The 27197-nt window shown below is 36.3% G+C and overlaps 1 protein-coding gene across 1 annotated transcript; it reads left to right on the top strand.

The window, feature by feature from the left end:
* The first annotated feature begins 1783 nt into the window (after positions 1-1783).
* Positions 1784-27116, top strand: dhx57 (DEAH (Asp-Glu-Ala-Asp/His) box polypeptide 57). Its single transcript, XM_073834225.1, has 22 exons — positions 1784-2205; positions 2356-2565; positions 4977-5863; positions 6985-7181; positions 9877-9998; positions 10097-10295; positions 11032-11156; positions 11235-11368; positions 12121-12175; positions 12725-12942; positions 13159-13275; positions 13396-13492; positions 14503-14676; positions 14777-14977; positions 16673-16949; positions 17027-17122; positions 18795-18878; positions 18964-19101; positions 22275-22349; positions 22429-22563; positions 24962-25162; positions 25245-27116. The coding sequence occupies exons 1-22, from the start codon at positions 1784-1786 to the stop codon at positions 25386-25388; spliced, it is 4308 nt and encodes a 1435-aa protein (XP_073690326.1). The 3' UTR covers positions 25389-27116.
* Positions 27117-27197: the final 81 nt, after the last annotated feature.

Here is a 27197-nt window from a genome sequence, read left to right as displayed (position 1 = left end):
ATATATTTGAATTTTCGTGTATTATTAATATATATATATATTTGTTAAATGCGTTGCAATTATTTATAAAAGTATAATGACTAAATCTAGGACTTTTTTTTTCACTGTACATTACTTTTCTTGTTGTGGTAAAAAGTTAATAGTTTTTCAGCACTGCAAGTTATTTTACATCATTTTATGATAAAAACACAGTATGACATTTTTATATATATTAAAACAATAACAAATAATTTCATAATGCTGAAGTCAGATCAAATTTAAATAAAAAAAACTGCTCATACGAACATGTGTGTAGCATATTTGTTTGTATCATGATTAAAAAGTTCTAATTTTCAATTTATTATTATTTTTTATTAAAAATGTTTAGTTGTAGTAGCAGCAACTGCAAAAACAGTTTCATGGCCAGAAAAAAATATTTATGGCTGGTAAATTCTCTCAAATCACCAAAAAATTTCGTTTGTATCATGATTAAAGTGGCAGATATGGCAAAAAGTTTTAGGCCCTGCTTGCAAGTGTAGAAATTACAACAAAAATATTGTAATTCCCCTACTGTAGAATAAGATCAAATAACATACCAGTGAAATACTCATTTTTATTTACTTTACAGAAATGTTTTCCAATATTACTGTCGTTGGAATAATAATAAAAAAATATATTATTATTATTATTCTTTTTTCGAATTATTTTTTTATTCTAATTTAGACTGAGACACCATATCACAACTAAAAAGAGGATTAAGTCCCCTTTAAACCTCAAGATCGAGTCAATTGACCAGCTTTTTTCTTTGTTTAGTTTGCACACTGAAATTGTATTGGAGCTCTTAATTGTGAACTCTCAAAGTGCACCAGATAGATGAATTTAACTGTAAAATGTACAAAATTTTCTTACGGGGGAGCATGCCCCCGGACCCCCCTAAAAACACTGCTGTGGGAATTCTCACTCCAAGCTGAACTCAAAAGTTGGCAGCCCTGGTTAAACCTATTAAAATGTTTTTAAAAAGCACATGGATCCATAGCGCCATCACTTGGCAATGTCGCAATGACCGTCATTTGTCAGTGCCTCACTTTAATGAGTGTGTAGATGACACGAAGAAGCGGACCTCAGCTACATTAAAAACAGATGGACGCTATTTGAATGGGTTCCTATGGAAACCGGAAAAGAAAAGCATTCAATCTGGCGCTCATCGTTTACTCAGGAAAAAGGTCTATAATACTTTGCGATTTAAAAAAACACAAGCAAAATAAAATAGTAAAAACCAAAACTGTTCGCCAAAAAACTAAAGCTTTTATTTTGATCTAAACCAGACTTTTATTTTGAAAAATGGTATCATGTTTCCTGTTGAAACTCTTTCGCTTGCTGCCGGTTTCAATCTGAATTCCCCCACTGATACAAAAGTAGCTGTAACTGTACAGCTGGAGATTCACGAAACTTCATATTGATTTGAATACCGGCTTGATGATCGGTATGATTTGTGAGTTGGCTTTTATTGTCAAATACCATTTATTTCTTCTTAACTGTCTGTTCTCACAACATATAGTACACTTATAGTATCATGTATAATACGTCCTCATGTCAACTCATGTCTGGCTACTGCGTTTCAATATTTAAATGGTTGATTATAACTCTTACAAATCAAATGCCAGCCGTTAAATATAAGTTAACAAATACTAATGAAATGATTATATTAGCTTGTTTGCAGATGCAATTAATGATTTCTAGGACAAGTGTATTAACACTCGTATGATTCAATTGAAAGGAAATACACTTACAGGGAGCTGAACTAATGAGTGGAAGGAGGAGAGGCAAACCCAATCGGGGTGGAGGACGGTTCAATAAACCCAGAGGAGGTAGAGGAGGAGGAGGAGGAGGAGGAGGTGGTGGTGGTGGAAGCAGGAAACCTGCTGCTGGATGTTGGGATGATGGAGATGATTTCAGCCTCGATTTTGGCCCCAGTCGGTCATTCAGGCCTCCCTCATCTAGAGGTTCAAGAGGTGTTCGTGGGGCTCGTGGGGCTCGTGGAGGAACCGCCAGAGGAAGATCTCAGGCACTGCCCAGAAAATATGAAGAGGAGGAAAAGAGAGACAGATTTAGACCTGAGCAAGTGCAACTGCCCCTGCAGAAGATACACATGACGTCAGAGAACAAACTACAGGTCAAAGAACTGCTGCGAGAACTTCAGAGTCAGGAGTATCAGACACCAAATAGGTGAACTTGAGTTTGTTTCTATTGAGGCAACAGTGGACTCCATTTTTATTTTTCCTCATTCATTTTCTCCATAGGGACCTCCACTCTAAGCAGTTGTTGGTTGGTTTACAGTGTTTGTTCAGTGTTTAATAATGTATTCTTGTCATGTAGTGGCTCTGATTATGAAGGTGGTGAGGAGGAAGAGGATGAGGAAGAGGAGTATGATGAGCTGGACCATCGTGAGGAAGGTCAGTTCTGGCAAACCAATGACGATGGAGTAGAGTGTGCCGAGAGTGATGACTGGATGGAGGACTTGGTTGAGGAGAAGCACACAAAGCCAGAGCCGGTGATCTCCCTGTTTGCTCTGGGCACTCTTTGCAGGTATGCGGCTCAAATTTTTTATTTTTCTAATATTTATTCTGATGAAAGATTGACATGTATAGTGATGAAAGCCAAAATATTAAATGTCATAGATTAATAATTATTGAGTAATCCACTATTTTGTGGAGGGAGGTCAAAATGGCAATTTTCACCTTAGATTCAGAGTCAAGTTACAGGGGGTGAAAAATTACTTCAGAGAGATGGCAGCATCATTATCTTATTTTTACACAGAGATTGGTAGTTATATTAGTAAAATCTGTTGACTTTAGCAATCTTTGTTGCATAATGTGCCAATGGTGACCATTCAAAAATGGGGAAATAGCACTTTTCAAGTTTTTCTCCAAAGTTTGCATGCCTGTAACTCACGAAGTATTGAAGATATTTTAATGCCCTTTTAGATAGTGGGTCATAGTTTTTGCTTGCAATAATTATGAACGTGACAGTACTTACACAAAAATGTTATATTTTTCACAGTGTGGTTAATAATCGTATTTCACGTAATAACGGCAAAAATAAACAGAAAATATAACTCAAAACTCCCTACTCTACATTACTGATAACAAAAATAAGAAGAAACATGATTATATTTCACTAATGGACCTCTTTTTTTGTTTTTCACCATAAATTATATGGTAATACATTAGTTTAAACTTGCAATAACCATAAATTTGAAAGTATTTTACCAAATAATTACATACAATGCAATGTTAAGCCATTTCCAGTTTTTCATCTTATAGTTAATATCTGTAATGATTGGTTTTTAACTGTATTATATGGAATAACTGTAAAAATAAAATAAAAAAAACAGTAAAAATGTAACACAAAACACTCTTGTGTACATTACTTCTAACTAAAATAAGAAGATAAAATAATTTGTATCTCTTTTTACTATTTAGTTTTTCCACAGTAAATTATATGGTAATTCATAGTTTTTATTTGCAGTAACCATAGATTAGACAATATTTTTCACTAGAAGTATAATGCAATATTAAGTCATTTACAGTTTTTTGTCTTATAGTTAATAACTAATGATTGGCTATTATACAGTAACTGTAAAAAATAACAGAAAAGGTACATAGTGTACATTAATGAGAAGATAAAATTATTCTATATGATGTGTCACGTAAGGGCTTCTTGGAATGTCTTTTTACTGTTTTTTCCACTGTAAATTACATGGGAATTCATAGTTTTTGCTTGCAATAACCATTTTTTTGACAGTATTTACACAGAAATTAAAGATTTTTCACTGTATGATTAATAATCGTATTGTACATAATAACAGCAAAAATTAACAGAAAATATAATACAAAACTTCCTAATGTACATTACTGATAACAAAAATGAGAAGATAAAATTTATACAAATTTATATAAAGTATAATCATATATGATGTGTCACACAGTGACTTCTGGGATTCTCTTTTTATAGTTGTCTTTTTTCCCACTATAAAATAATATGGTAATTCATATTTTTGCTCACAATAACCATAAATTTGACAGTGTTTTTCAGTAAAATTGTATATATTGCAATGTTATGCCATTTACAGTTTTTTATCTTATAGTTAATAACTGTAATGATTGGTTATTATGCAATAACTGTAAAAAATTCAAAAATTATGTACATTAATGAGAAGATACAATTATTTATATAAAATATAATCATATATGATGTGTCACGCAGGGACTTCTGGGAATCTTTTTTTACTATTTCGTTTTTCCACTGTAAATTATATGGTAACTCATAGTTTTTATTTGCAGTAACCATAAATTTGACAGTATTTTTCACTTAAAGTATAATGTTAAGTCATCTACAGTTATTATAATTGGTTATTATGTAATAACTTTAAAAATTAACAGAAAATATAACGCAAATATATAAAAAATATATATAATTTTTTTTTACTGTTGTTTCACTGTAAATTGTTAATTCAGCAGATTAATTCAATGTTAATTCAAAATAGTTTTTGCTTGCAATAACCATACATTTGACAGTATTTTATACAAAATATTTAATATTTTTCACTGTGTGATTAATCGTACTGTACATAATAACAGCAAAAATTTACAGAAAATATAATACAAAACTTCCTAATGTACATTACTGATAACAAAAATGAGAAGAAACATGATTATATTTTATTTTTAAATGTTTAAAACTTCCTTTTGCAGTTTTCACCATACTTTAAAAATGATAATTCACACCTTTACTTGCAATAACCATAAATAAAAAAATTACCAAAAAAGTTTTCTGTTTAAAAAATGTTTACAGTGTATTATAGCATAATGTGTACAGATAGTTTATTCCTGAATGGTAGATGGAGTGTGCTTTTTAGCTTGCTTTTATAAAGTACTAAATCACTCTTTGTTCACTTAGTGCACTGTATATGTAACTCAGTGTTTCCCATGTCGCAGATATGGGTTTGATCGTGAACGCTGTCGACAAGCTTTGGAGGCTGGAAAAGGAAGTGGACATGGTGAGGTTGGAGCGACATTAGAGCTCCTCCTGTCCCAGATGTTCAGAGAACGTTTCGGCTCCAGCGCCCTCAGCCCCCAAACATCAAACCTCCCTTCTCAGGATGAATGTGTAACTATGCGACAGGAAGAGGCCTTTGCTTTGACCGCAATCTACGGTGATCGCTTCTGTGAACGCATCAGCAGTCGTGTTTGGACTATACAGCTTGATTTGCTGTGGTTGGATGAAAGGCGTAACAAAATTTCAGACTCTGCGAATTGTAAGAAGCAGTCAGGGTCCAATCAAGTTTGTAAGTTTTATTTGAAGGGGGCGGGATGTAAGTTTGGAAACCGCTGCAAGTTCAAGCACCAAACTCATGAATCTAGCTCTTCCAGAGATGTTTGTAAGGGAAGTCAACCAGGGTTTAGCAGCACAGAAGCTCCCATTTACCAGCTGGAAGTTCGTTTTCAACAAGGTAGTTTATATCCTTTTCAACCTCCGTTCGTGGCCTTCAGTAGCACAGATGAATCGCTCTCAGGCGCGGGACGCCTCAGTGTTACAGAGTACCTGTTCGGTCAGTCACTAAGTGCTGCGCAGGAAGGAGAGCCGGTGGTCTACACCCTCATTTCCTCTCTGGAGGAGGATGGACCTGCCAGAGAGCTACTGTCAGCTGTTCATTACAAGTACAGTTCTCCGCCCCCTGTTCTGGCTCCGCCCACTGCCACTCCAGGCAGGAATCGGAGCAGTAGGAACACTGTAGACAACAGCATTACAGCCAATACAGCAACCAGAAATCAATCAACCAACACCAAAGAGAGCACCAACCACAGAGTGAGACAGAAGGAAGGTGAGGGATTGGGCATCTTAAAACTTTAATTATGTGTCATAAGGGTACATTTGTTTTTAAATTGAGATTTGACAAGATAAGCTTTCCATTGATGTATAATTTGTTATGATAGGACAATATTTGTCCAAGATTCAACTACTTGAATATCTGGAATCTGAGGGTGCAAAAAAATCTAAATATTGAGAAAATCGCCTTTAAAGTTGTCCAAATGAACTTTTTAGCAATGCATATTACTAATCAAAAAAAAAAAACGTTTTGAAATGTACAATATATCTTCATGTAACATGATCTTCATGTAGTAGTTCACTTTCAGAACAAGAATTTACAGATAATGTACTCACCCCCTTGTCATCCAAGATGTTCATGTCTTTCTTTCTTTAGTCGTAAAGAAATTGTGTTTTTTGAGGAAAACATTTCAGGATTTCTCTCCATATAATGGACTTCTATGGTGCCCCTGAGTTTGAATTTCTAAAATGCAGTTTAAATGCAGCTTCGAAGGGCTCTAAATGATCCCAGCCGAGGAAGAAGGGTCTTATCTAGCAAAACGATTAGTTATTTTCAAAAAACTTTTACAACTTATATACTTTTTAATGTCAAATGCTCATCTTGTTGAGCCAGACAAGACGAGCATCTGAGGTTAAAAAGTATATAAATTGTAATTCCTTTTTAGAAAATAACCCATCATTTTGCTAGATAAGACCCTTTTTTCCTCGCCTGTGATCGTTTAGAGCCCTTCGAAGCTGCATTTTGAAAGTTCAAACTCGGGGGCGCCATAGAAGTCCATTATATGGAGAGAAATCCTGAAATGTTTTCCTCAAAAAACATAATTTCCTTAAGACTAAAGAAAGAAAGACATGAACATCTTGGATGACAAGGGGGTGAGTACATTATCTATACATTTTTCTGTTCTGAAAGTGAACTACGCCTTTAATATCCTAATGATTTTTGGCATAAGAGAAAAATTTATAATTTCGACCCAAACAATGTATTGTTTGCTATTGCTACAAATATACCCATGTGACTTCTGACTGGTTTTGTGGTCCAGGGTCACAAATTTGAATGAATAGTTCACCCAAAAATGAAAATTCTGTTACTCACATAATATGTTTGTGTTTATTCAGAGGCGTCGTATGTAAGAGAGGATGTTGAAGATGAACAAGAAGATGGTGATGATGATGAAGATGAGGAGGAATGTATCCCAGTAGAGAACGAGAGCTATGTTAACTTAAGGAAGAGGATGGTTAAGATGTCCGAGGTCAAAACTGAGCAAATAACGCAAGAGAACAAGAAGCTCTGCAGAGAGTTTAAGAGGAAACAGGTAAAACACCCGATGCCTGTTGCAGACCTACCTTTCCTTAATTGCTTGGATGTGTGTGTGATTGTTTTTGGCATAGTATGAACATTTTCCCATCTTCTATCTGTTTTAAAAATCCACTTCAGTTTCTACACATTTTGGACTAATTGGGGTGCGCTACCTGTTGCTATTTTTACAGCAACACAACTCGGAAAATAAAATACTTAGGGGTGAGAATCTTTTGGTACCTCACGATTCGATTCATTTGGATTCTTGGGGTCACGATTCAGTGAAAAATCGATTTATTTAGATTTTAAAATTTTTAATAGGGATTCACAATTTTTCATCACATTTTTTGTGCATACTGGACAAAACGCACCAGTATTTTAATACAAAAACACACAAGTCTATAGTATGGGTAGTCCTGACTCAAAAAAATCTGTTACCTATTAACTTTTAACTTTCTAATAAATTAAAAATATTTTACACTTCCCATTAGGGATGTGTCCAAATCCGATTATGCTGTGTTCAGAAAGATAATGACGATCTCAAATCTCAAAAGTGAAAGTAAAAACCGAACACACATTCAAAAGCGGTTTCAGTGCCACACATATTAATAGCGTCTCCCTGATGCCCGCAATTTATATACAGTACACGATGATATAAAAAAACACTGAAATACATTTTTTCCTTTCAACTCGTATTTAGGGGTTTCGTAGTAGAAAGCCCTAAATACGAGATGAGAGGAAAAAATTTATTTCTTTTGACATTTGAGATTACACAGAGCGGCAGTAGGCCTACTTACCGCATATTTCACATTAGATGTTTGTCAGTGGTGCCCAGGATCTGCAATTCATTCACCATCATCCTATCAGTCATCTCTTCTTTCTCTATTTATGTGGAAAGGGAAATACATGATATGTACTCTAATGTAACAGGCTACTGCTAACCATGACCTTTAGTGGCTCTGTAGAACACTTTCTGAATACTTCCCATAATAACAAAAGATCAATAATTAATGTAATATTTTTATATAATATAATATCATCCGAACACTTACTGTACCCTTGCTGAAAATGGGGCAGGATGTATTTGTTTTTCCTCCTCCATTGTTGTATCTGTTTTGTTTTCAACAACACCATGCTTTAATAACTCATAGTATCTACAAAATTTATTTTTTAAATTTGCGAATCAATGTGAATTACTAGAAGACTGAATAACAATTCATTTGCAAATTGTTTTTTTTACACCCCTAAAAATACTAATACATTGACTACAGCTAGGCTTCAAGGCTAAGTGGAGACACGGGTCTTTAGGAAATTTTATTCATCCACAGACATATTCCCAATTTTCTTTTCTTTTTCTTATCGCTAAGAAATCAGTGAAGACTTGCATTGTTTCTCTTGTTGCCCTTTGACTGAAAATGTGTGTATTTCAAGTTGTGATAAAAATAGCAAAAGGTAGCGCCAGTAGCTCACCAAGTGCAACCATCTCATCAAAAATAATGGTGCCGTTCATAGTCCAAAATATGTATAAAACAATGTGGATTTTTTTTAAATCTTTCATGGGTTTTCTATTACATATTTCAGTAAGTTATATTAAGCCATAGAAGTCTTAATACCAGGGGTTCCCTTTGAGCGGGCTATTGCTGTTGTGAAAATAAAATGTGAAAATATCTTGAGCTTGTGTAACCACAGACCTTATTTCAGATATTTGAACAGAAACCCATTCCAAAAGACCATTGACTTTAGGACAGTGGAGTGCTAAAGTGCTACCTTGTTTCTGGCTTTTAGAACTCATTCCTTTTTTTCCTTATGCCTTCCTTCCAGTGAGTTTCAATTTTCTGAAATGCATCAAAAGCTTCTTAAAATGTTTCTGTATGACCAAAGAGCCATATCCCAAGACTTCTGAAATCATATGTGACCCTGGACCACAAAACCAGTCTTAAGTCGCTGGGGTATGTTTGTAGCAATAGCCAAAAATGCATTGCATGGGTCAAAATTATAGATTTTTCTTTTATGCCAAAAATCATTAGGAAATTAAGTAAAGATCATGTTCCATGAAGATTTTTTGTAAAATTCCTACTGTAAATGTATCAAAATGTAATTTTTGATTAGTAATATGCATTGTTAAGAACCTAATTTGGACAACTTTAAAGGTGATTTTCTCAGGATTTTGATTTTTTTGCACCCTCAGATTCCAGATTTTCAAATAGATGTATCTCGGCCAAATATTGTCCAATCCTAACAAATCATACATCAATAGAAAGCTTATTTACTGAGCTTTCATATTAAAAATTAAAATGATAAATTATATATATACATCTCAGTTTTGTAAAATTTAACCTTATGACTGGTTTTGTGGTCCAGGGTCACATATGATAGCTTTATGTAGAAAACAGATTAAAATGCAAGTTTATTCACTGAAAATCTTGTCCTCTGTTGTAGCTTTTAAATCAGATATACTGGCTATTAACACATTGCTTCAGGTTTGATGCTATGATTTCAAACTTGTTTCCCCAATGTCTTGTGACCAAACCTTATTATAGAGTACTTTTGAATAAGTTTGGAGCTTGATAGCACACTGTTTCCATTTCTTTCATTATGTGGAAAAGTCAGGATATTGTTAAAATGTTTACCTTTTGTGATACACAGAAGAAAGTGATAGAACATAGATATAGATTTTTCATCGTTTCATTGTGTGTTGTTCTCTCTGTCAGTCGTCGAGGCGCTATACATCGATGCAGGAGCAGAGGCAGAAGCTACCTGCATGGCAGAAGAGAGAGGCCATTTTGGAGTGTTTGGATAAGAACCAGGTTCTCGTCATTAGCGGGATGACTGGGTAAGACTAGTCAATTATATTCTGTTAAAACCAGCTTTTTATTTGGTTAAAATTGATGTTCTTGACATCTCTTCATGTTTAAATTAATGTAACTTCAGATGCGGGAAAACCACTCAGATTCCTCAGTTTATCCTGGATCATTTCCTCCACACTGGACGGCCGGATAGAGTGGCCAACATTATTTGCACTCAGCCACGGCGCATCTCTGCCATTGCTGTGGCCAGCCGAGTGGCCCAGGAACGAGCAGAGGCCCTGGGTCACTCTACAGGCTACCAGATCCGTCTGGAGACCGTCAGGGTAATGCAGTTTATACATACCAATCACATTTACTCTGGGTGCTACTTAAAGGGGTCATCGGATGCCCACAAGTTCATAAGACAAGTCTATAATATACTTTGGTTAAAAATTCCCAATAGTAGTGTAAAAAAACAGCTTTTTACATTTTCAAAATCAGCTCTGCAAAAACTCAACACATTTTAAGACATGGCCCCTTTAAATGCCAACGAGCTCTGCTCGCCCCACCCCTCTCTGAGATTATGAGACGTAATGTTTACTTTAGCCGCGTTTAGCTGCTGTGAAACTTGCCAACAAGCACATTACTAAGAAAGGCCATTCACAAAGATGCATAAAAAAAAACCTTTATACTCTCACTTCTGCTGTGGGTGAAGCTGTATCAGGAACGATTCGCACGAACATAGAGCATATGTCGATCGGGATCGGTGCTTTCCTTTTAAAACCAAAAATTAAAATCATGTTAAATTATTCTTGTGATGGCAAAGCTGAATTTTTAGTATTATTTCTCCAATCTTCAGTGTCACGTGATCTTTCAGAAATCATTCTAATATTCTTATTTGCTGCTCAAGAAACATTTATTATTATTTTTTAGAATTCTTTGATAAATGGAAAGTTTGAAAGAAATATTTGAAATTTGATTCTTGTAACATTATAAAAGCCCTTACTGAAACTTTTAAACAATTTAATACATGCTTGCTAAAAAAAGTATTAATGTCTGTATATGTTTTCTTGTGTTTAGTCTTCGACCACCAGGCTGTTGTTCTGCACCACCGGCGTCCTTTTGCGCAGGTTAGAGGGTGAATCTGAGCTCAGGGGTGTTACGCATGTGATCGTGGATGAGGTCCATGAACGGACAGAAGAGAGGTTTGTGGAAAGCACACATGCATATTACAACAGAGTCACACACATGAGTCTGACAATCACATGATTCCTGTCTCACAGTGACTTCCTGTTGCTGGTTCTGAAGGATTTGATTGTAAAAAGGACAGACCTGAAAGTAATTATGATGAGTGCAACCCTGAATGCTGAGCTCTTCTCAGAGTACTTCTACAACTGCCCCAGCATCCATATACCAGGTACTCCATCCCATTACCAACAAAAAAAGAAACTATATTTCTCAATAAAGGGGACCTATTATGCCGCTTTTTACAAGATGTAATATAAGTCTTAGATGTCCTCAGAATGTGTCTGTGTTGATAATAAGTTATAGCTCAAAAATACCCAACAGATCATTTATTGTATAATTGTGAAAATGGCTATTTTAAGTGGGAGCAGAAACACTGTTTTTGTCTCTTTAAATGTAAATGAGCTGCTGTTCCCCTGTTTGGTTTTGATTATCATGCCTATCACATTGAATTCATGTGTTTAAAAGCCATATCAGTTTAAACTTCTGCTACACAGCTATCACAGTGCATAGTACTAAACTAATTTCTCTTTCATGTCTTATTGCACTTAAACTGTCAAATACAAACATTATGTTAAAAAGGCACATGAGATACAAAACTGTCGGTTATGTCTGTGAAGATAAACAGCTGGGAAAGAAATCACGCAGCAGCAGCGTAATATACAGTAAATAAATCAATAAATCCACTGCTTTCTTGTCTCCTCTGAGGCTGGGACTCTAAATAGTGTTCTGTGCTCGTCTGTGCAACCAACGACAGAACAGTTACATGGGTGGAAATGTGAAGATTAAGGGGCAATAATATTATATGTCATGCTGGGAGCAAAATCTGAGCAGCTCTTTTTTTTCTAGGTTGGTAGATGCACCAAAGATTAGTAGTTTATAAGGATGTTGTCCATCACGCATTTCTTATTTACTTTTTCAAAGGACGTACATTCCCAGTGGAGCAGTTCTTCCTTGAAGATGCCATCGCTAAGACCAGGTATTCTCATAAAACAGTGGTTCCCAAATGTTTTCTGCAGAAACACACTTTCAGGAGGATTTATTTGAAACGTAATTCATTAATGGCAATTAACAAATTCAGTATCAACTTACTGAAAAAACTAAACAAGGATCTTTAAAGTCACTTTAAGTGTAGAAGCAAGTAAAGCATGCAGCTTTACTATGTGCTATAGTTTTATTTTTTACTATGTACTACAGCATGTTACAGTATATGTGACGCTATTGCAAACAGGAACAAGTATACATAGGAATTTTCTGTGTGTGCGTTATTTGAGCGGACTTTGCTGTGCACAACCATAGAGCGTAATATTGAGCAGAGATATTTTCGGGCAGCGCGGCAGATATTTTTGGCCGTTTTTCTCTTTCGAATCCCTTTAAAAAACGGTTGACTGTACACTAGCCTTGCCGCGCCCCCCAGTTTGGGAACCACTGTAAAAAATGTATTGCTATGTCTAGGATTACTATTCGTCTCACAAAAATAAAGATACAGTCTTTACAGCATGACATGTTTTGTTCTTTTGTTGTGAAGGTATGTAATTGAAGATGGTAGTCCTTATCGGCGCTCTACAAAGCAAAATCGTCCGTCTGGTCATGGTGGCACAGCTGGAAAGGGAAGGGCCCCTGTTGAAGACTTTGATGATGATGATCGCAGCTGGCCCTTTACAGCCTTTATGAAAAAGGATTCGGTCAAAGACTCTGTCCCTGATCAGCAGCTTAGTCAACAGGAGCTCACTGTCCGATATTCCAGTAAGAATATTTTATCATGTCTTACTGATTTATTACTAGATTGTTTTCTTTATGTCCTGTGCATGTCCAAATTTATTATTATTCTTTTTCTGTTTGGCCAACTCTAGTTGTGCTTATTTCTGTATTAAGTGATTGTACAAATTACAATCTGCTTATTAAATCATTTCTTTATTTTAGATCTCTCATATTAGATATCTTTTTGCATCTTTTGTTAAGATTACTCAAAGTCTGTAGTGAAAACATTGGCTGCTATGGATCTTGATAAAATCAACATGGACCTAGTGGAAAGCCTGTTGGAGTGGATTGTTGATGGAGAGCACAGCTACCCACCAGGTAAAGAGCACAATAAACCCTTGCACTAAACACCTCTTCAAATAATTACAGCCTTCTCAGAAAGGTTATAGAAATCATAGTGATTGACTGTATTTTTTGTGTGTGTGGGTGAATGCACAGGTGCTGTTTTGGTCTTTCTGCCAGGACTAGCTGAAATAAAGCAATTATATGAGCAGCTGCAGTCTAACAGAATGTTCAACAATAGAAGGAGAAACAGGTACATTGTTTTAATGGGCTATTGCTGTTCATGTAAATTGGCAGTTTATTAGTCTTAACAACTTTAAAGTAAAGGAAGTTTTTTTTAATTTTTTTTTTTTTTTGGAAAGAAATACTTTTTTTCAGCAGAAGTGACAAGGTAGAAATTTATAATGTATAATGTCCTACACTTTTGTGTATTTGAATCATTTCTAACAATGACTGTATGATTTTGAGATCTGTCTTTTCACACTGAGGACAACTGAGGGACTCGTATGCAAATATTACATAAGGTTCAAACAGTCATTGATGCTCCAGAAAGAAAAACAATGCTTTAAGAGCTGGGGGTGAAAAATTTTGAACAGAATGGAGATGTGTAAATTCTTCTTATTTTGCCTAAATATCATATTTTTTCACTTAGTACTGCCCTTCGGAAGCTACAGAAGATACTTACATGTTCCCCGGAAGACAAAATAAGTTAAATTTACCCTGATCTTCAAATTCAAATGCATTGTTTTTCCTTCTGAAGCATCAGTGAGTGTTTGAACCTTCTGTAATAGTTGCATATGGGCCCCTTAGTTGTCCTCAGTGTGCAAAGATGGATCTTTAAAGCATACAGTCATTGTTGGAAAGATTTAAAATGCTAGAAAACCAAAGAATTTGTGGGACAGCAGGCAGTTTAACTGTTCAGAACAACCAAGGGACTCATAAACAACCATCACTAAACAAAAAAACACATGTGGATCATTCAGGTAACAACACAGTATTAAGAATCAAGGGGATGTAAACCTTTTCAAGGGGTCATTTTTCATCATCAACTATTTTCTCTTGTGGACTTCATGTAAACTTATTTTATGTGAAATGTATGTTATTCAGGTCAGTGCTAAATTAACAATAACATTTTGTGTGGTCCGTGTTATTTTGGCTAAATTAATTTACATTTTGCAGATTCTGAAAGGGGGATGTAAAACGTTTGATGTAAATGTTTTGGATGATGATGTGTATTTATGATTGCATGTAATTTTTCTTTAGATGTGTAGTGTATCCTCTACACTCATCACTGTCCAATGAGGAGCAGCAAGCTGTTTTCACCCGCCCACCTGAGGGTGTGACCAAAATAATCATCTCTACCAACATTGCTGAAACTTCTGTTACCATTGATGATGTGGTGTATGTCATAGACTCTGGCCGGATGAAGGAGAAGAGGTTTGAGACGCTGTCGAAACTAAATGTTTATTTTTCATGGATAACATTGAATATTGTTTGTGGCTTTGCATGCATTATCATATGTTTCTGCACGTATTAGGTACGATGCTAGTCGCAGTATGGAGAGTCTGGAAGACGTGTGGGTGTCTCGTGCCAACGCTCTTCAGAGAAAAGGCCGTGCCGGTCGTGTGGCGTCAGGCGTCTGCTTCCATCTGTTTACAGGCCATAGCTTTACACACCACCTGAGCCAACAGCAGCTGCCTGAGATCCAGAGAGTTCCTCTGGAGCAGCTCTGTCTTAGGTAACCACCTTAAAACTGTAGAGTAGTTCACCCCAAAATTTAAATTTGCTGAAATGTACGAAAATGCACCCTCAGGGCATTTAAAATATAGATGAGTATGTTCATGGGAAGAGATTTGGAAAAATGTAGCATTACATCACTTGCTCACCAATAGATCCTCTGCAGTGAATGGGTGCTGTCAGAATGAGAGACCAAAGAGCTGATAAAAACATCACAATAATCCACAAGTAATCCACACAACTCCAGTCTATTAATTAATGTCTTGTGAAGTAAAAAACTGTGTTTGTAAGATTATATACGAGTCTGTAATCCATAAAGTCCATCCACTGTTGTCCTTTTATATCAAAATCCACCATCATATTTGCTTAGAACAGTTTTGGACTGTTTTTGCTTATAAATGGTGCTTGATCTGTGCATATTTCAAAGCAATATTATGGATAGAGGACTTGTATTTTAGCTGAAAGCAATGGTTTGAAATGTCTTGATGGATTTTTTTGCTTACAAATATGCAGTTTTTCACTTCATAGGACATTAAATTGATGGATGAGTCATGTGGATTATTGTGATGTTTTTATCAGCAGTTTGGACTCTCATTCTGACGGCACCCATTCACTCCACTGGTGAGCAAATGATGTAATGCTAAATTTATCCAAATCTCTTCCCATGAACAAACAAACTCTAATTCTTGGATGGCCTTCTCAGAAAATAATTTTTAGGTGAACTTTTCCTTTAAAGGAGACGTTCACTTCCAGAACAACATGTTCATGTCTTTATTTCTTCAGTCGTAAAGAAATTATGTTTTTTGAGGAAAACGTTTCAGGATTTTTCTCCATATAGTGGACTTCTATGGTGTCCAAGTTTGAATTTCCAAAATGCAGTTTAAATGCGGCTTCAAACGATCTCAGCCGAGAAAGAAGGGTCTTATCTAGCTAAACTATTGGTTATTTCTTTTTAAAAAGTTACAATTTATGCACTTTTTAACCTCAGACGCTCGTCTTCTCTTGCTCTGCCTGAACTCAGTTTTTTTCTGGTTCAAGACAGTTAGGGTATGTCGAAAAACTCCCATCTTATTTTCTCCTTTACTTCAAAATCGTCTTACATTGCTGTTTTACCTTTTTTGTAAAGAGCGTTTGATCTTCTTTGCATGTTCACTTTTCCTCAAAAAACATAGTTTCTTTCTGACTGAAGAAAGGAAGACATGAACATCTTGGATGACAAGGGGGTGAGTACATTATCTGTACATTTTTGTTCTGGAAGTGAACTTCTCTTTTAATATAAGCAAACTTAAAGGATTAGTTCACTTCCAGAATAAAAGTTTCCTGATAATTTACTCACCCCCATGTCATCCAAGATGTTCATGTTTTTCTTCATTCAAAATTAAATGTAGGTTTTTGAGGAAAACATTTCAGGATTTTTTTCCATATAGTTGACTTCAGTGGAAATCAACAGGTTGAAGGTCCAAACTGCAGTTAGCTAGGATCGTGTAGAGTCCACTATATGGAGAAAAATCCTGAAATGTTCTCTTCTAATTTCTTTTTTAACAAAGACAGACATGAACATCTTGGATGATATGGAGTGAGAAAATGGTCAGGGAATTTTAATTCTGAAAGCGAACTAATCCTTTAATGTGACACCCAAGTATGATTGTTTTAGCTCTTAAGTTTAAACTTGATTCCATTTCTGCTTTTCTCTCAGGGTTAAGGTGTTGGAGGTGTTTGCGGAGCGTCCTCTAGAGTCTGTTTTCTCTCAGCTTATTGAACCGCCCACAGAGGGCAGTCTGGAGGCCGCTAAACAGCGCCTGTGTGCCCTGGGCGCCCTGACGAACGAGGAGTCTCTGACTCCCCTGGGCTGGCATTTAGCATGTCTGCCTGTGGATGTCCGCATCGGTAAACTCATGCTGCTGGGAGCCATCTTTCGCTGCCTGGACCCTGCCCTCACCATCGCTGCCAGCCTGGCCTTCAAGAGTCCATTTGTAAGTCACCAGACACATATAGAAGATACTCCAGTTTAGCACTATGTTACCTGACTGAGATCCTGCCATACTTGCAGGTGTCTCCCTGGGATAAACGAGAAGAAGCTAATGAGAAGAAGTTGGCGTTCTCTCTAGCGAACAGTGACCATCTAGCTTTGCTGCAGGCGTACAAGGTTAGTACAGGCTCTTACAAAAGTAAAAAGTCGAAATTATGACATACTTAAAGGTTGTATCAGCGATTTCTAGCCTAAAACATAAAGTGTCAATTTCAGCTCACCTTTCTTCACGATCCGCTCGCTGCCTGCCCCATAAATTGTCTGTGAAAAAACCGCGTCTCTCTGGTCAGCCTAGGGTCCGAGATATGCCAAAAAAGCAAACAGTGTTCCAACCAATCAGCGTCAGGGGGTTCGTGTTGTGGACTTTCTTACTGGTGCTGGGATGTGAGGGAGGCGGAGCGAAAGTCCACAACACCAAACCCCTGACACTGATTGGTTGGAACACTGTTTGTTTTTGTGTGGAAAGGTTGGTAGTGCCGATTGTTTTTTTGGCATATCTCGGACCCTAGGCTGACCAGAGAGACGCGGTTTTTTCACAGACAATTTATGGGGCAGGCAGCGAGCGGATCGTGATGAAAGGTCAGCTGAATTTGACACTTTATGTTTCAGGCTAGAAATCGCTGATACAGCCTTTAAGTAATAATTATATGATAAAAAGTGAAATTATGACTTTCAAAGTCATAATTATGAGATAAAATTGACTTGAATAATATGAATTATTGACTTGTCATAATTTCAACTTTTGGCATGAATATTGTTCTAATGTGGTGGAAATGGGCTTCTATAACCACCAGTAGTTTTGCTTTTTTGCTTAAAATTTGTTGGATAATTTGATGCTTTTAGCTTTCAATAAAAGTGTATTTTACAGTACTTGAGCTTTTATTTAATTCTATTCACTGACTTTTGCATTTCACTCTGTTCACACCTGCATTTCAGTATCATTATTTTGATTTTCTTATTCTCAGCATTGGTTTTATTATGCAGATATTAGAAGCTAATAACACTGAATTTGGTTTCCAATTTCATAACCATAAATTACAAATTACCAGAAATTAATCATGATTTTGCAAAAGTATTAAGCAGCACAACAGTTTTCAATATTGATAGTAACACGAAACTGTTTATTTCATTTGAGCAATTTATCTCATTTACTGGTATTAAATTGCATTATTTATCTATTAGTATAAAAAAAATTATTTAAAAATGATAAAATACATATTGAAAGCTATACTAAATATTATGTATCTGTATACACTATAGTTCAGAAGTTTGGGGTCTGTGAGATTCCTTTGTTTTTGAAAGAAGACCCTTAGGCTACAAAAATATACTAAATACTGAAATATTATGAAGTTTGTGAAATAACAAATTACAATTTAAAATGTCATGTCACATGATCCTTCAGAAATTGTTCGAATATGCTGATTTGCTGCTCAAGAAACAATATTTTACATAATATTTACTCAATATGTGAACAGACTGAAAATATTTCAGTGAATTTCCATTGACAATGCCATCAGTAGATTTTTTTTTTTGTTAATGTTTTTGTTAATTAGACCATAATACACTTTTATCAGTCAATTCTGAAATTTTATGATCAGCCCTAGTATATTGATATACTTCTGATAATATCATCATTTTTTCATATTCTTTATGCATTTCCTATTAAGGAGCTGAGGCTTGTTCATTATTGGGTGCATGTACATTCATAGTTCACTCAGTTCATGTGCATGGAATATGCTGTTTAATATAATCATGAAGATTTGTGCTAATGTGTGACGTGTTTGCTCAGGGTTGGTGTAACGCAGCACAGAGTGGCTGTAAGGCTGGTTACCAGTACTGCAGAGAGAACTTCCTCTCAATCCGGGGCTTACAGGTGAGACTAGACTCTGATTGCCTCAGTGTAGATGTCAGTCATTTTGGCATACCTGCATAATTGTTCTGTGTGTGTGTTCTCTCAGGAGATAGCAAGTCTTAAAAGGCAGTTTGCGGAGCTTCTGTCGGACATTGGCTTTGTGAAGGATGGACTAAAGGCAAGGGTCATTGAAAAAATGAGCTCGAAAGGAAGTGATGGGGTGCTGGAGGCCACAGGTTATGAGGTAACAGTGATTCCTGAGTGCTGGGACAAAACTAATTACAGAACTCATATTATAACTGATACAGAAATTCAAGTTTTTACACACTTAAGATCATAGAAATATGGAAACCAGAAACTAGTGAGTGGTAATCTCACAATATGATAATATTGCGATAAGAAGTCAGTGTATTGACTTGTACCTGAACTTTAAAGGGGACTCAACCCTCTAGTATACTGTCTCAGTCTAAATTACATTCACACTGGTGTTATAGAAGCCAAACGAATTACAATATAATAATTATAATAACAATTTTATATTATTGTTATTTTCTGTTAATTCTCTGGAATTACAATACCTAATTTCTACACTTGAAAGAGATATTTTGAATTTTTGATATTTTGAATTTGAATTTGAATTAGGGCTGTGCAATAAATCGCAATCGCAAAAAAATCGCGATTTAAGCACATGCGATTTCTAAACCGCACACGGCTGCGATTTTATCTATCCCCCCAACGGCCCCCCCGCCCCCCTTGAACGTCAAGTTCATTTTATTTTCGATATAGCGCCACATCACAATAGAAGTCATTTAAGGTTATTTTTCCTATAGAACAGGTCTATACATAGTTCTTTTATTAAACATCCTAAATTGCCTTATGTTATTTATCTTATTTACACTAAGGCATGTCATTTCTGTCTCTTCATGGTCGCGTGATTACTCGTGGTCTCCTCCGCGAAAACACGGACTGGATCGCGGACTCCATTCATAAAAACCCAATTTACTATAGCGCGGAATGCCACGTAATACGTCGATTTTTGGATTAATAAATCAAAAGTTGGTCTGTCACTTAATTCAAATCGCGATATGGACTAGTGTCTGTGAAAACTGAAATGCAAAAAGACCGTTTTAATATGAATCCTGCATGTTCCGTTTGCTTCTTTATGTATGAATGGTGGAGACGCGTTTTATTTCTTTACTACATGCAGACTGAAGCACACGTGACGCTCCCGCTAATTTTTGGCATTTGCATCTCACATGAACAGATAAACTCAATCGCCAAATCGCTGCTAGCATCAGAAAACTAGCATCACATACACACAGAAACTTCACTGCAACCTGTCAAAATAAAAGTACGGTTTAACATGTAACAGAACAAAACAGTGTTTATATATTCCTATTTAAATAATTTACATAAAACAATATATATGATAAAAAAAAATATTACAACAATATTAACCACTTAATTATTATTTAAACGTTTTAAACTGAATATAATTTTTCTTCCACGCAATGATTGACAAAAATTAAAAGGGTTTATTTTTCATTTGATTAAAAATAAATGTTTATGCTTTTTCATTATCAGAAAAATTAAAACACATAAGAATTTCTAAAAAAAAAAAAAAAGCAAAAGATTTTAGAACCCTCAAAATGTTAAAATAGAGAGTTTTGGACTTATTTTTCCACTGAAATGAATGTATTCGTTATTGCACAAAGTAGGCTAAAGTACCGGGGGAAAAAAAGTAAAATGGCTTATTTATTTTATGTTGTCTGTTTTAAAGACAATTTTACAGTTTTGTTTATTAAACTTAATATGTTATTTCATGGTGAAATGTTTTGTTATGCACTGCTTGTGCACTGAATACATTTAGAATGTATGTATGTAGCTTGTTTGAAAAAGCAAAAAAAAAAAAAAAAAATCGCAAATAAAATCGCAATCGCAATATTCGTTCAAAAAATCGCAATATGATTATTTTGTCCATATTGCACAGCCCTAATTTGAATTCATACTGCACTTTTAAGCTTTTTATTTGGACAGAAACGGCAGTAGAGCTTTTATTTTGATGGAAAACTCCAGCTTCAGTGAAAACAGGCTTACAAAAATGCATCTCACTACAAAACTAGTGAAATACTGTAATCATCTGCCGTGAAAATGAAGCACAACTGGTGGCTGTTGCATTCCCAAAAGCGTGCTAAACTCACAGCACATGCAATAAACGAGTTCACTGCATTTACTGTGAACTGAGCCGTTCTGAGGCGCGAAAAACCCTGGATCACGAGCTGATCGCCTGAATGAAGTGCACGCTTCACTTTGAAAATTGCAGCAAAAACTTGATGAAGAGATTAAGCCATATTGTGCTTTTAGTTTTAGTCTGTTTGACAGAAACTGTGCCAAAGCATAATGGCCCAAATCACAACTTTAAAGACCTCTTATGTTAGAATATTTTAAAAATCTACACTTTTTGCCAGAAAGACCTACAGTATCTCACAAAAGTGAGTACACCCCTCACGCTTCAGCAACCATTTTAGTATATCATCTTAAGGGACAATACTGTAGAAATGAAACTTGAATATATTTCAGAGTAGTCAATGTGCAGCTTGTATAGCAGTTTGGATTTACTGTCCTTTGAAAATAACTCAACATACTACAGCCATTATTGTCAGAATAGCTGGCAACAAAAGTGAGTCCACCCGAAGTGATAACAGCAGTATGTTGTTTAACCATGCAAAGCCACATGTCCTATTCATCGTGTTTATGTTTTTTTTCTGCTTGACAGGACTATGCAAAGTTGTGTATCCTTGTATTAGAGCAGTTAAAATTAGGTGCTTTAGGTACAATTCTCTCATACTGACCACTCTCCACAAAGATGGCCAAGGCTACTAGAGGTTCAATAACCTGAAACCGAGTGACACTACAGTGGTCAGGGTCATACAGAGGTTTTCCAAGATAGGTTACATTCGGAACAGGCCTTGCAAGGGTCGATCAACAAAGTTAAGCACTTGTTCTGTGCATCGGGTGCAGAACCTGGCTTCAAAAAACTTGAAAAATTAAAAATGGCTTTAAAGGTTGCAGAAGTAGAAGGTCAGCTTGTCAGTGCTCAGACCATACACCGCACACTGCAACAAGTCGGTTTGCATAGGCATCGTCCCAGGAGGAAGTATCATCTGAAGCTGGCTCACAAGAAAGCCTGCAAACAGTTTGCTGAAGACAACCTGTCCAAGAGCATGAATTACTGAAACCGTGTCCTGTGGTCTGATGAGACTATAAGATAAACTTGTTTGGCTCAGATGGTGTCCAGTATTTAAGTATGTGTTGTTTTAGATTGTTGAGTACAATCTATACAAGGTATGTGAACCATTAGAATGAACTTATAACATGACCTGTTCTTTTAACAAAGTGATTTTCTGTCCCTCACAGGCCAACCTGAACTCTGATAACACAAATCTGATGTCAGCCATGTTGTGTGCCGCCCTCTACCCTAATGTAGTCCAGGTCAGTGCTCATATTTCTCTGGAATGATGTGTAAGATGTTTTATATGAATGTGTGTAAAATGTGCCATATATTGTTTAGGTGAGATCTCCTCAGGGGAAGTATAAGATCACCAGTAAAGGAGCTATGAAGATGCAGCCTAAAGCAGAGGAACTGCGCTTCATGACCAAGAGTGATGGAGCCGTCCACATACACCCCTCATCTGTCAACTTCTCTGTAACTATCTCACCTAAACTACATTTACTCTGAACTTGGCATCTAAAAAATTATGTTCATGAGGATTTTGTCCATCAGATTGGATTGTAAAAAGTGGGCATTTTGAGACTTTGTTAATAATATTTATAAAATATTATTTGACCTGTTTGTATATTCTTGGTTACATCATTTGTAGGATTGTATATGGGCCATTCTACCAAATTGGTGCAAACTGCTGTCCCACAACAAAAAAACACATTTTAAAAGCATTTAATTATTCAAATCTTAGATGTTTACTAAGATCCTTCTATTATCTATTGAAACCCACAATAATATTTAAAATATCAGTAAGCTTAATATATACACACACACACACACACACACACACACACACACACACACACATTTATTGTGTACTTTCAATTGGGAGGTGGGTGTCCCGAACTTGTGAAAAATATTTTTTGTATTTTTTTTCATTGTTGTTTCTGAAAGTATCTTTTTGATTATTCTTACCTCTTGATATAATCTTTTTGATAATTATTTACCTCTGAATTTTTTTATAAAATAGCAAAAAATATATATTTACAAGGTAGATATATACCCCTTCTAATTAAATGACTATTACTGTGTTTCAGTAGTGGCAAATTTAGGAAGAGGACAAATATTATACGTTTGTTTTTTTTTTTTACCGAAAATGACACACGCTTCTCTCAAAAGATAATAAGACAATGTACAAGAGGCATCATTGTGGAAAAAAAAAATTTCTCAGCTTTTATTAACATTTGAACAAAAAGTGGCATGTCCAAAATTATTCATACCCTTTTCAAACTGTCACAGTCTGTGGGAAAATCCCAAGTTCTATACCATTCCAAATAGTCCAAGCTGTTCTAAAGCATCCTAATTACCCTGATTCATTGGGAACAGCTGTTTTAATCAACTCAACAGGTGAATAACAGAAGCTCTCTGCTGTTGGTTTGTGGACAGTCATGGCTAAGACAAAGGAGCTTACTGAGGACCTGCGGCTGCGCATTGTGGCTGCTCACAAGTCAGGAAGGGCTATAAGACCATATCTAAATGTTTTGAAGTTCCAGTGGCTACAGTGCAAAGTATTATTAAAAAATACAAGACGTTCCGCACTGTGAAAAATCTCAGAGGACGTGGTCGGAAGTAGGGCTGGGCAATATATCGCATGTGATTGTCATGCGTATCTCATTAGTAAAGCCGGTTGTGTGATTAGTAGTACATTTTTAGATTTTACTAATCTTTAGATTTACTATTAATCGCAGAACCTGCTTAAATGATGAGATATGCATGCAATATATTGCCCAGCCCTAGTCGGAAGCCAAAAGTGACACCTGTGCTGGCCAGGAGGATAGTTAGAGAGGTAAAAAAAAAGAATCCAAGGATCACCACCAAGGCCATTCTGATGAATCTGAGCTCTGCTGGTGGCAACATCTCAAGGCAGAAAGTCCAGCGGATACTACACACCGCTGGACTTTCCACTTCACCACTTCTCCAGATAAGGCACACAAAAGGCTGCTTGACCTTTGCAAATGCTCATCTGGACAAAGAAGAAGACTTCTGGTCTTCTGTTTTATAGTCGGATAAAACTAAAATGTAAATGTTTGGCCACAATGATGTAGCCTTCATTTGGCGTAAAAAAGGAGAAGCCTTCAACCCTAAGAACACCATCCCCACTGTCAAACATGGTGGTGGGAACCTAATGTTTTGGGGGTGTTATTTAACCGGTGGACCAGGAATCACAGTAAACGGCACCATTAAAAAGGAGCAATACATCAAATCTCTAAACAACAACATCAGGCAGTCTGCAGAGAAACTTGTCCTTGGGCACCAGTGGACATTTCAGCACGACAACGACCCAAAACACACAGCAAAAGTGGTGAAGAAATGGTTAGCAGACAAAAACATGAACGTTTTGCAGTGGCCCAGCCAGAGTCCTGACTTAAATCTAATTGAGAATCTGAGGAGGGAGCTAAAGATCAGGGTGATGGCAAGGAGACCCTCCAACTTGAAAGAGTTGGAGCTCATCGCTAAAAATGAATGGGCAAAAATACCAGTGGAGACATGCAAAAAGCTGGTCAGCAATTATAGGAAGCATTTGATTGCTGTAATAGCCAATGAAAGCTTTTCTATTGATTTTTGAGAAGGATATGAATAATTTGGACATGCCACTTTTTGTTCAAATGTAAATAAAAGAATAAAAGTAATATTTTTTTCCACAATGACGCCTCTTGTACAACGTCTTATTATCTTTTGGGAGAAGCCTCATTTCCAGTCAAAAAAAAAAACTTGCTGGTTGAATAAAAGTAACTTTAAATCAATATTTGCCAGGGGTATGAATTATTTCAGGCTTGACTGTATATACTGTCTTAAATCAAGTTTGTTTAATTTTGTGTAGATACGGCACTATGACAGCCCATACCTGGTGTACCACGAGAAAGTGAAGACCAGTCGAGTGTTTATCCGTGACTGTACCATGGTATGCGTTTATCCCATGGTGCTGTTCGGTGGGGGTCAAGTGAGCGTGGAGCTGCAGCGTGGAGAGTTCATCATTTCTCTGGATGATGGGTGGATCAAATTTGCTGCTGCGTCTCATGAGGTAAAACAGACTTTCACTAGAGCATTTTACCATGCTAGGAGTATGCTGTGCCAGTATTTGATTTCAGACTGTGTTCATATAGGTGGCTGAGCTGGTGAAAGAGCTGCGGTGGGAGTTGGATCAGCTCTTAGAGGAGAAGATCAAAAATCCCAGCATGGATCTGATCAGCTGTCCTCGAGGATCTCGCATCATACACACCATAGTGTCACTCATCTCCACACAGTAACACAAGTCATCCAATACACAATGTTCTCCTCATACCACTCACATACTATTCACAATTAAAGGGATAGTTCACCCAAAAATGAAAATTCTGTCATTAATTACTCACCCTTATTTCGTACCAAACCCGTAAGAACACAATTAAAGGAGAAGTCCGGTGTGATATTGACCTAAAGTATAATGGATCATGATAGCGAGCGTGAACTTACCTTTCATAGCTCATCTCGGCTTGTCCCCTGCTCTCCGAAATCTGGCGTTAGTTAGCCGATGCTAACAACAGGTTGTCGTTGAGGGTGCCTCGGGCATCGGACTAGCCATGTAAATAAATCACTGTTTTACACCATTTACGAGGCACATAGTAGCTCCACACTTCATTGGTAGACTTCCAAGGGCCCTGACATTTAAAACGAGACATTGAGAACTTTGAAAAAGCACTGGTAGTTTATTTACAAGAAGATTTATACAGACAGTACCTTCAGGAAATTTACCGTTCGCCGCCATCTTGAATTTAGTCACGATAAGTCGAGTGACGAGCAGGAAGGAAACTACAACCTGATAAGTCACGTGAGTACTCGCGTTACTTTTGGACTGGAGTTAGTGCAGACAGTTGGTAATTGCAAGGATGTCAGACGATGAAGCTACTGAGTTTTATGAAGTAGTAGTTTAGTTTCCTTTCTGCTCATCACTCGACTTATCGTGACTAAATTCAAGATGGCGGTGACCGGTGATTTTACTAAGGGGAATGTCTGTATAAATCTTCTTGTAAATAAACTACCAGTGCTTTTTCAAAGTTCTCAATGTCTCGTTTTAAATGTCAGGGCCCTTGGAAGTCTACCAATGAAGTGTGGAGCTACTATGTGCCTCGTAAATGGTGTAAAACAGTGATTTATTTACATGGCTAGTCCGATGCCCGAGGCACCCTCAACGACAACCTGTTGTTAGCATCGGCTAACTAGCGCCAGATTTCGGAGTGCAGGGGACAAGCCGAGATGAGCTATGAAAGGTAAGTTCACGCTCGCTATCATGATTCATTACACTTTAGGTCAATATCACACCGGACTTCTCCTTTAAGATAGTTTTGATGAAAACAGCTTTCTGACCCAGCATAGACAGCAATAAAACAGTCCATGTGACATCAGTAGTTCAATTGTAATGTTATGAAGCTACTAGAATACTTTTTGTGTAAATAAAATAAAATAAAATAATGCCTTTATTCAACCATTTTTTTGTCAGATAGCTTTCGGATTTCATCAAAAATATCTTAATTTGTTTTTTGAAGATGAAACGAAAGTCTTAGGGGTTTGGAACGACATGAGGGTGAGTAATCAATGACAGAATTTTTTTTTTTTTTTTGGGTAAACTGTACCTTTAAATGACACCTGAAAACAGCCTTATAGCATGTCAGTAGACGGTTTTGCTGAAATGTAAAGGCACTTCATTTTAGTTTCATCTTCTTTTATAGAGTGAATGCAGAAACTGTCTATTGACATTGTGTGATTTCACACAAACGTTTCCTAAATCCCAGAGTCCATATTGGACTGCTTTAATGCAGTATTACTGAAACAAGCACTATCAGACAGCATGTGCATGAAACTTGAATGTATGGCATGAGGTATTTGAGTAAGAATTGTGTCAAATATAAAGATTACTATTGTGTTTTGAATTACTAACTGCTATTATAATGTGGGACTACTATGAAATGTTCTATTTTGGCCAAAAGATGGATTATCACATTTATTTAAAAATAAATGAACTGGATAAAAAAAATAACAGATTTTCTTATTTAAAAATAAACTTTTTTTTCCCTGATTAA

Source organism: Garra rufa, chromosome 2 (genome assembly GCF_049309525.1).
Source record: "Garra rufa chromosome 2, GarRuf1.0, whole genome shotgun sequence".
Lineage (NCBI taxonomy): Eukaryota > Metazoa > Chordata > Actinopteri > Cypriniformes > Cyprinidae > Garra > Garra rufa.
The sequence above is the reverse complement of the archived record's forward strand: the minus strand, read 5'-3'. Positions and strand labels throughout refer to the sequence as shown.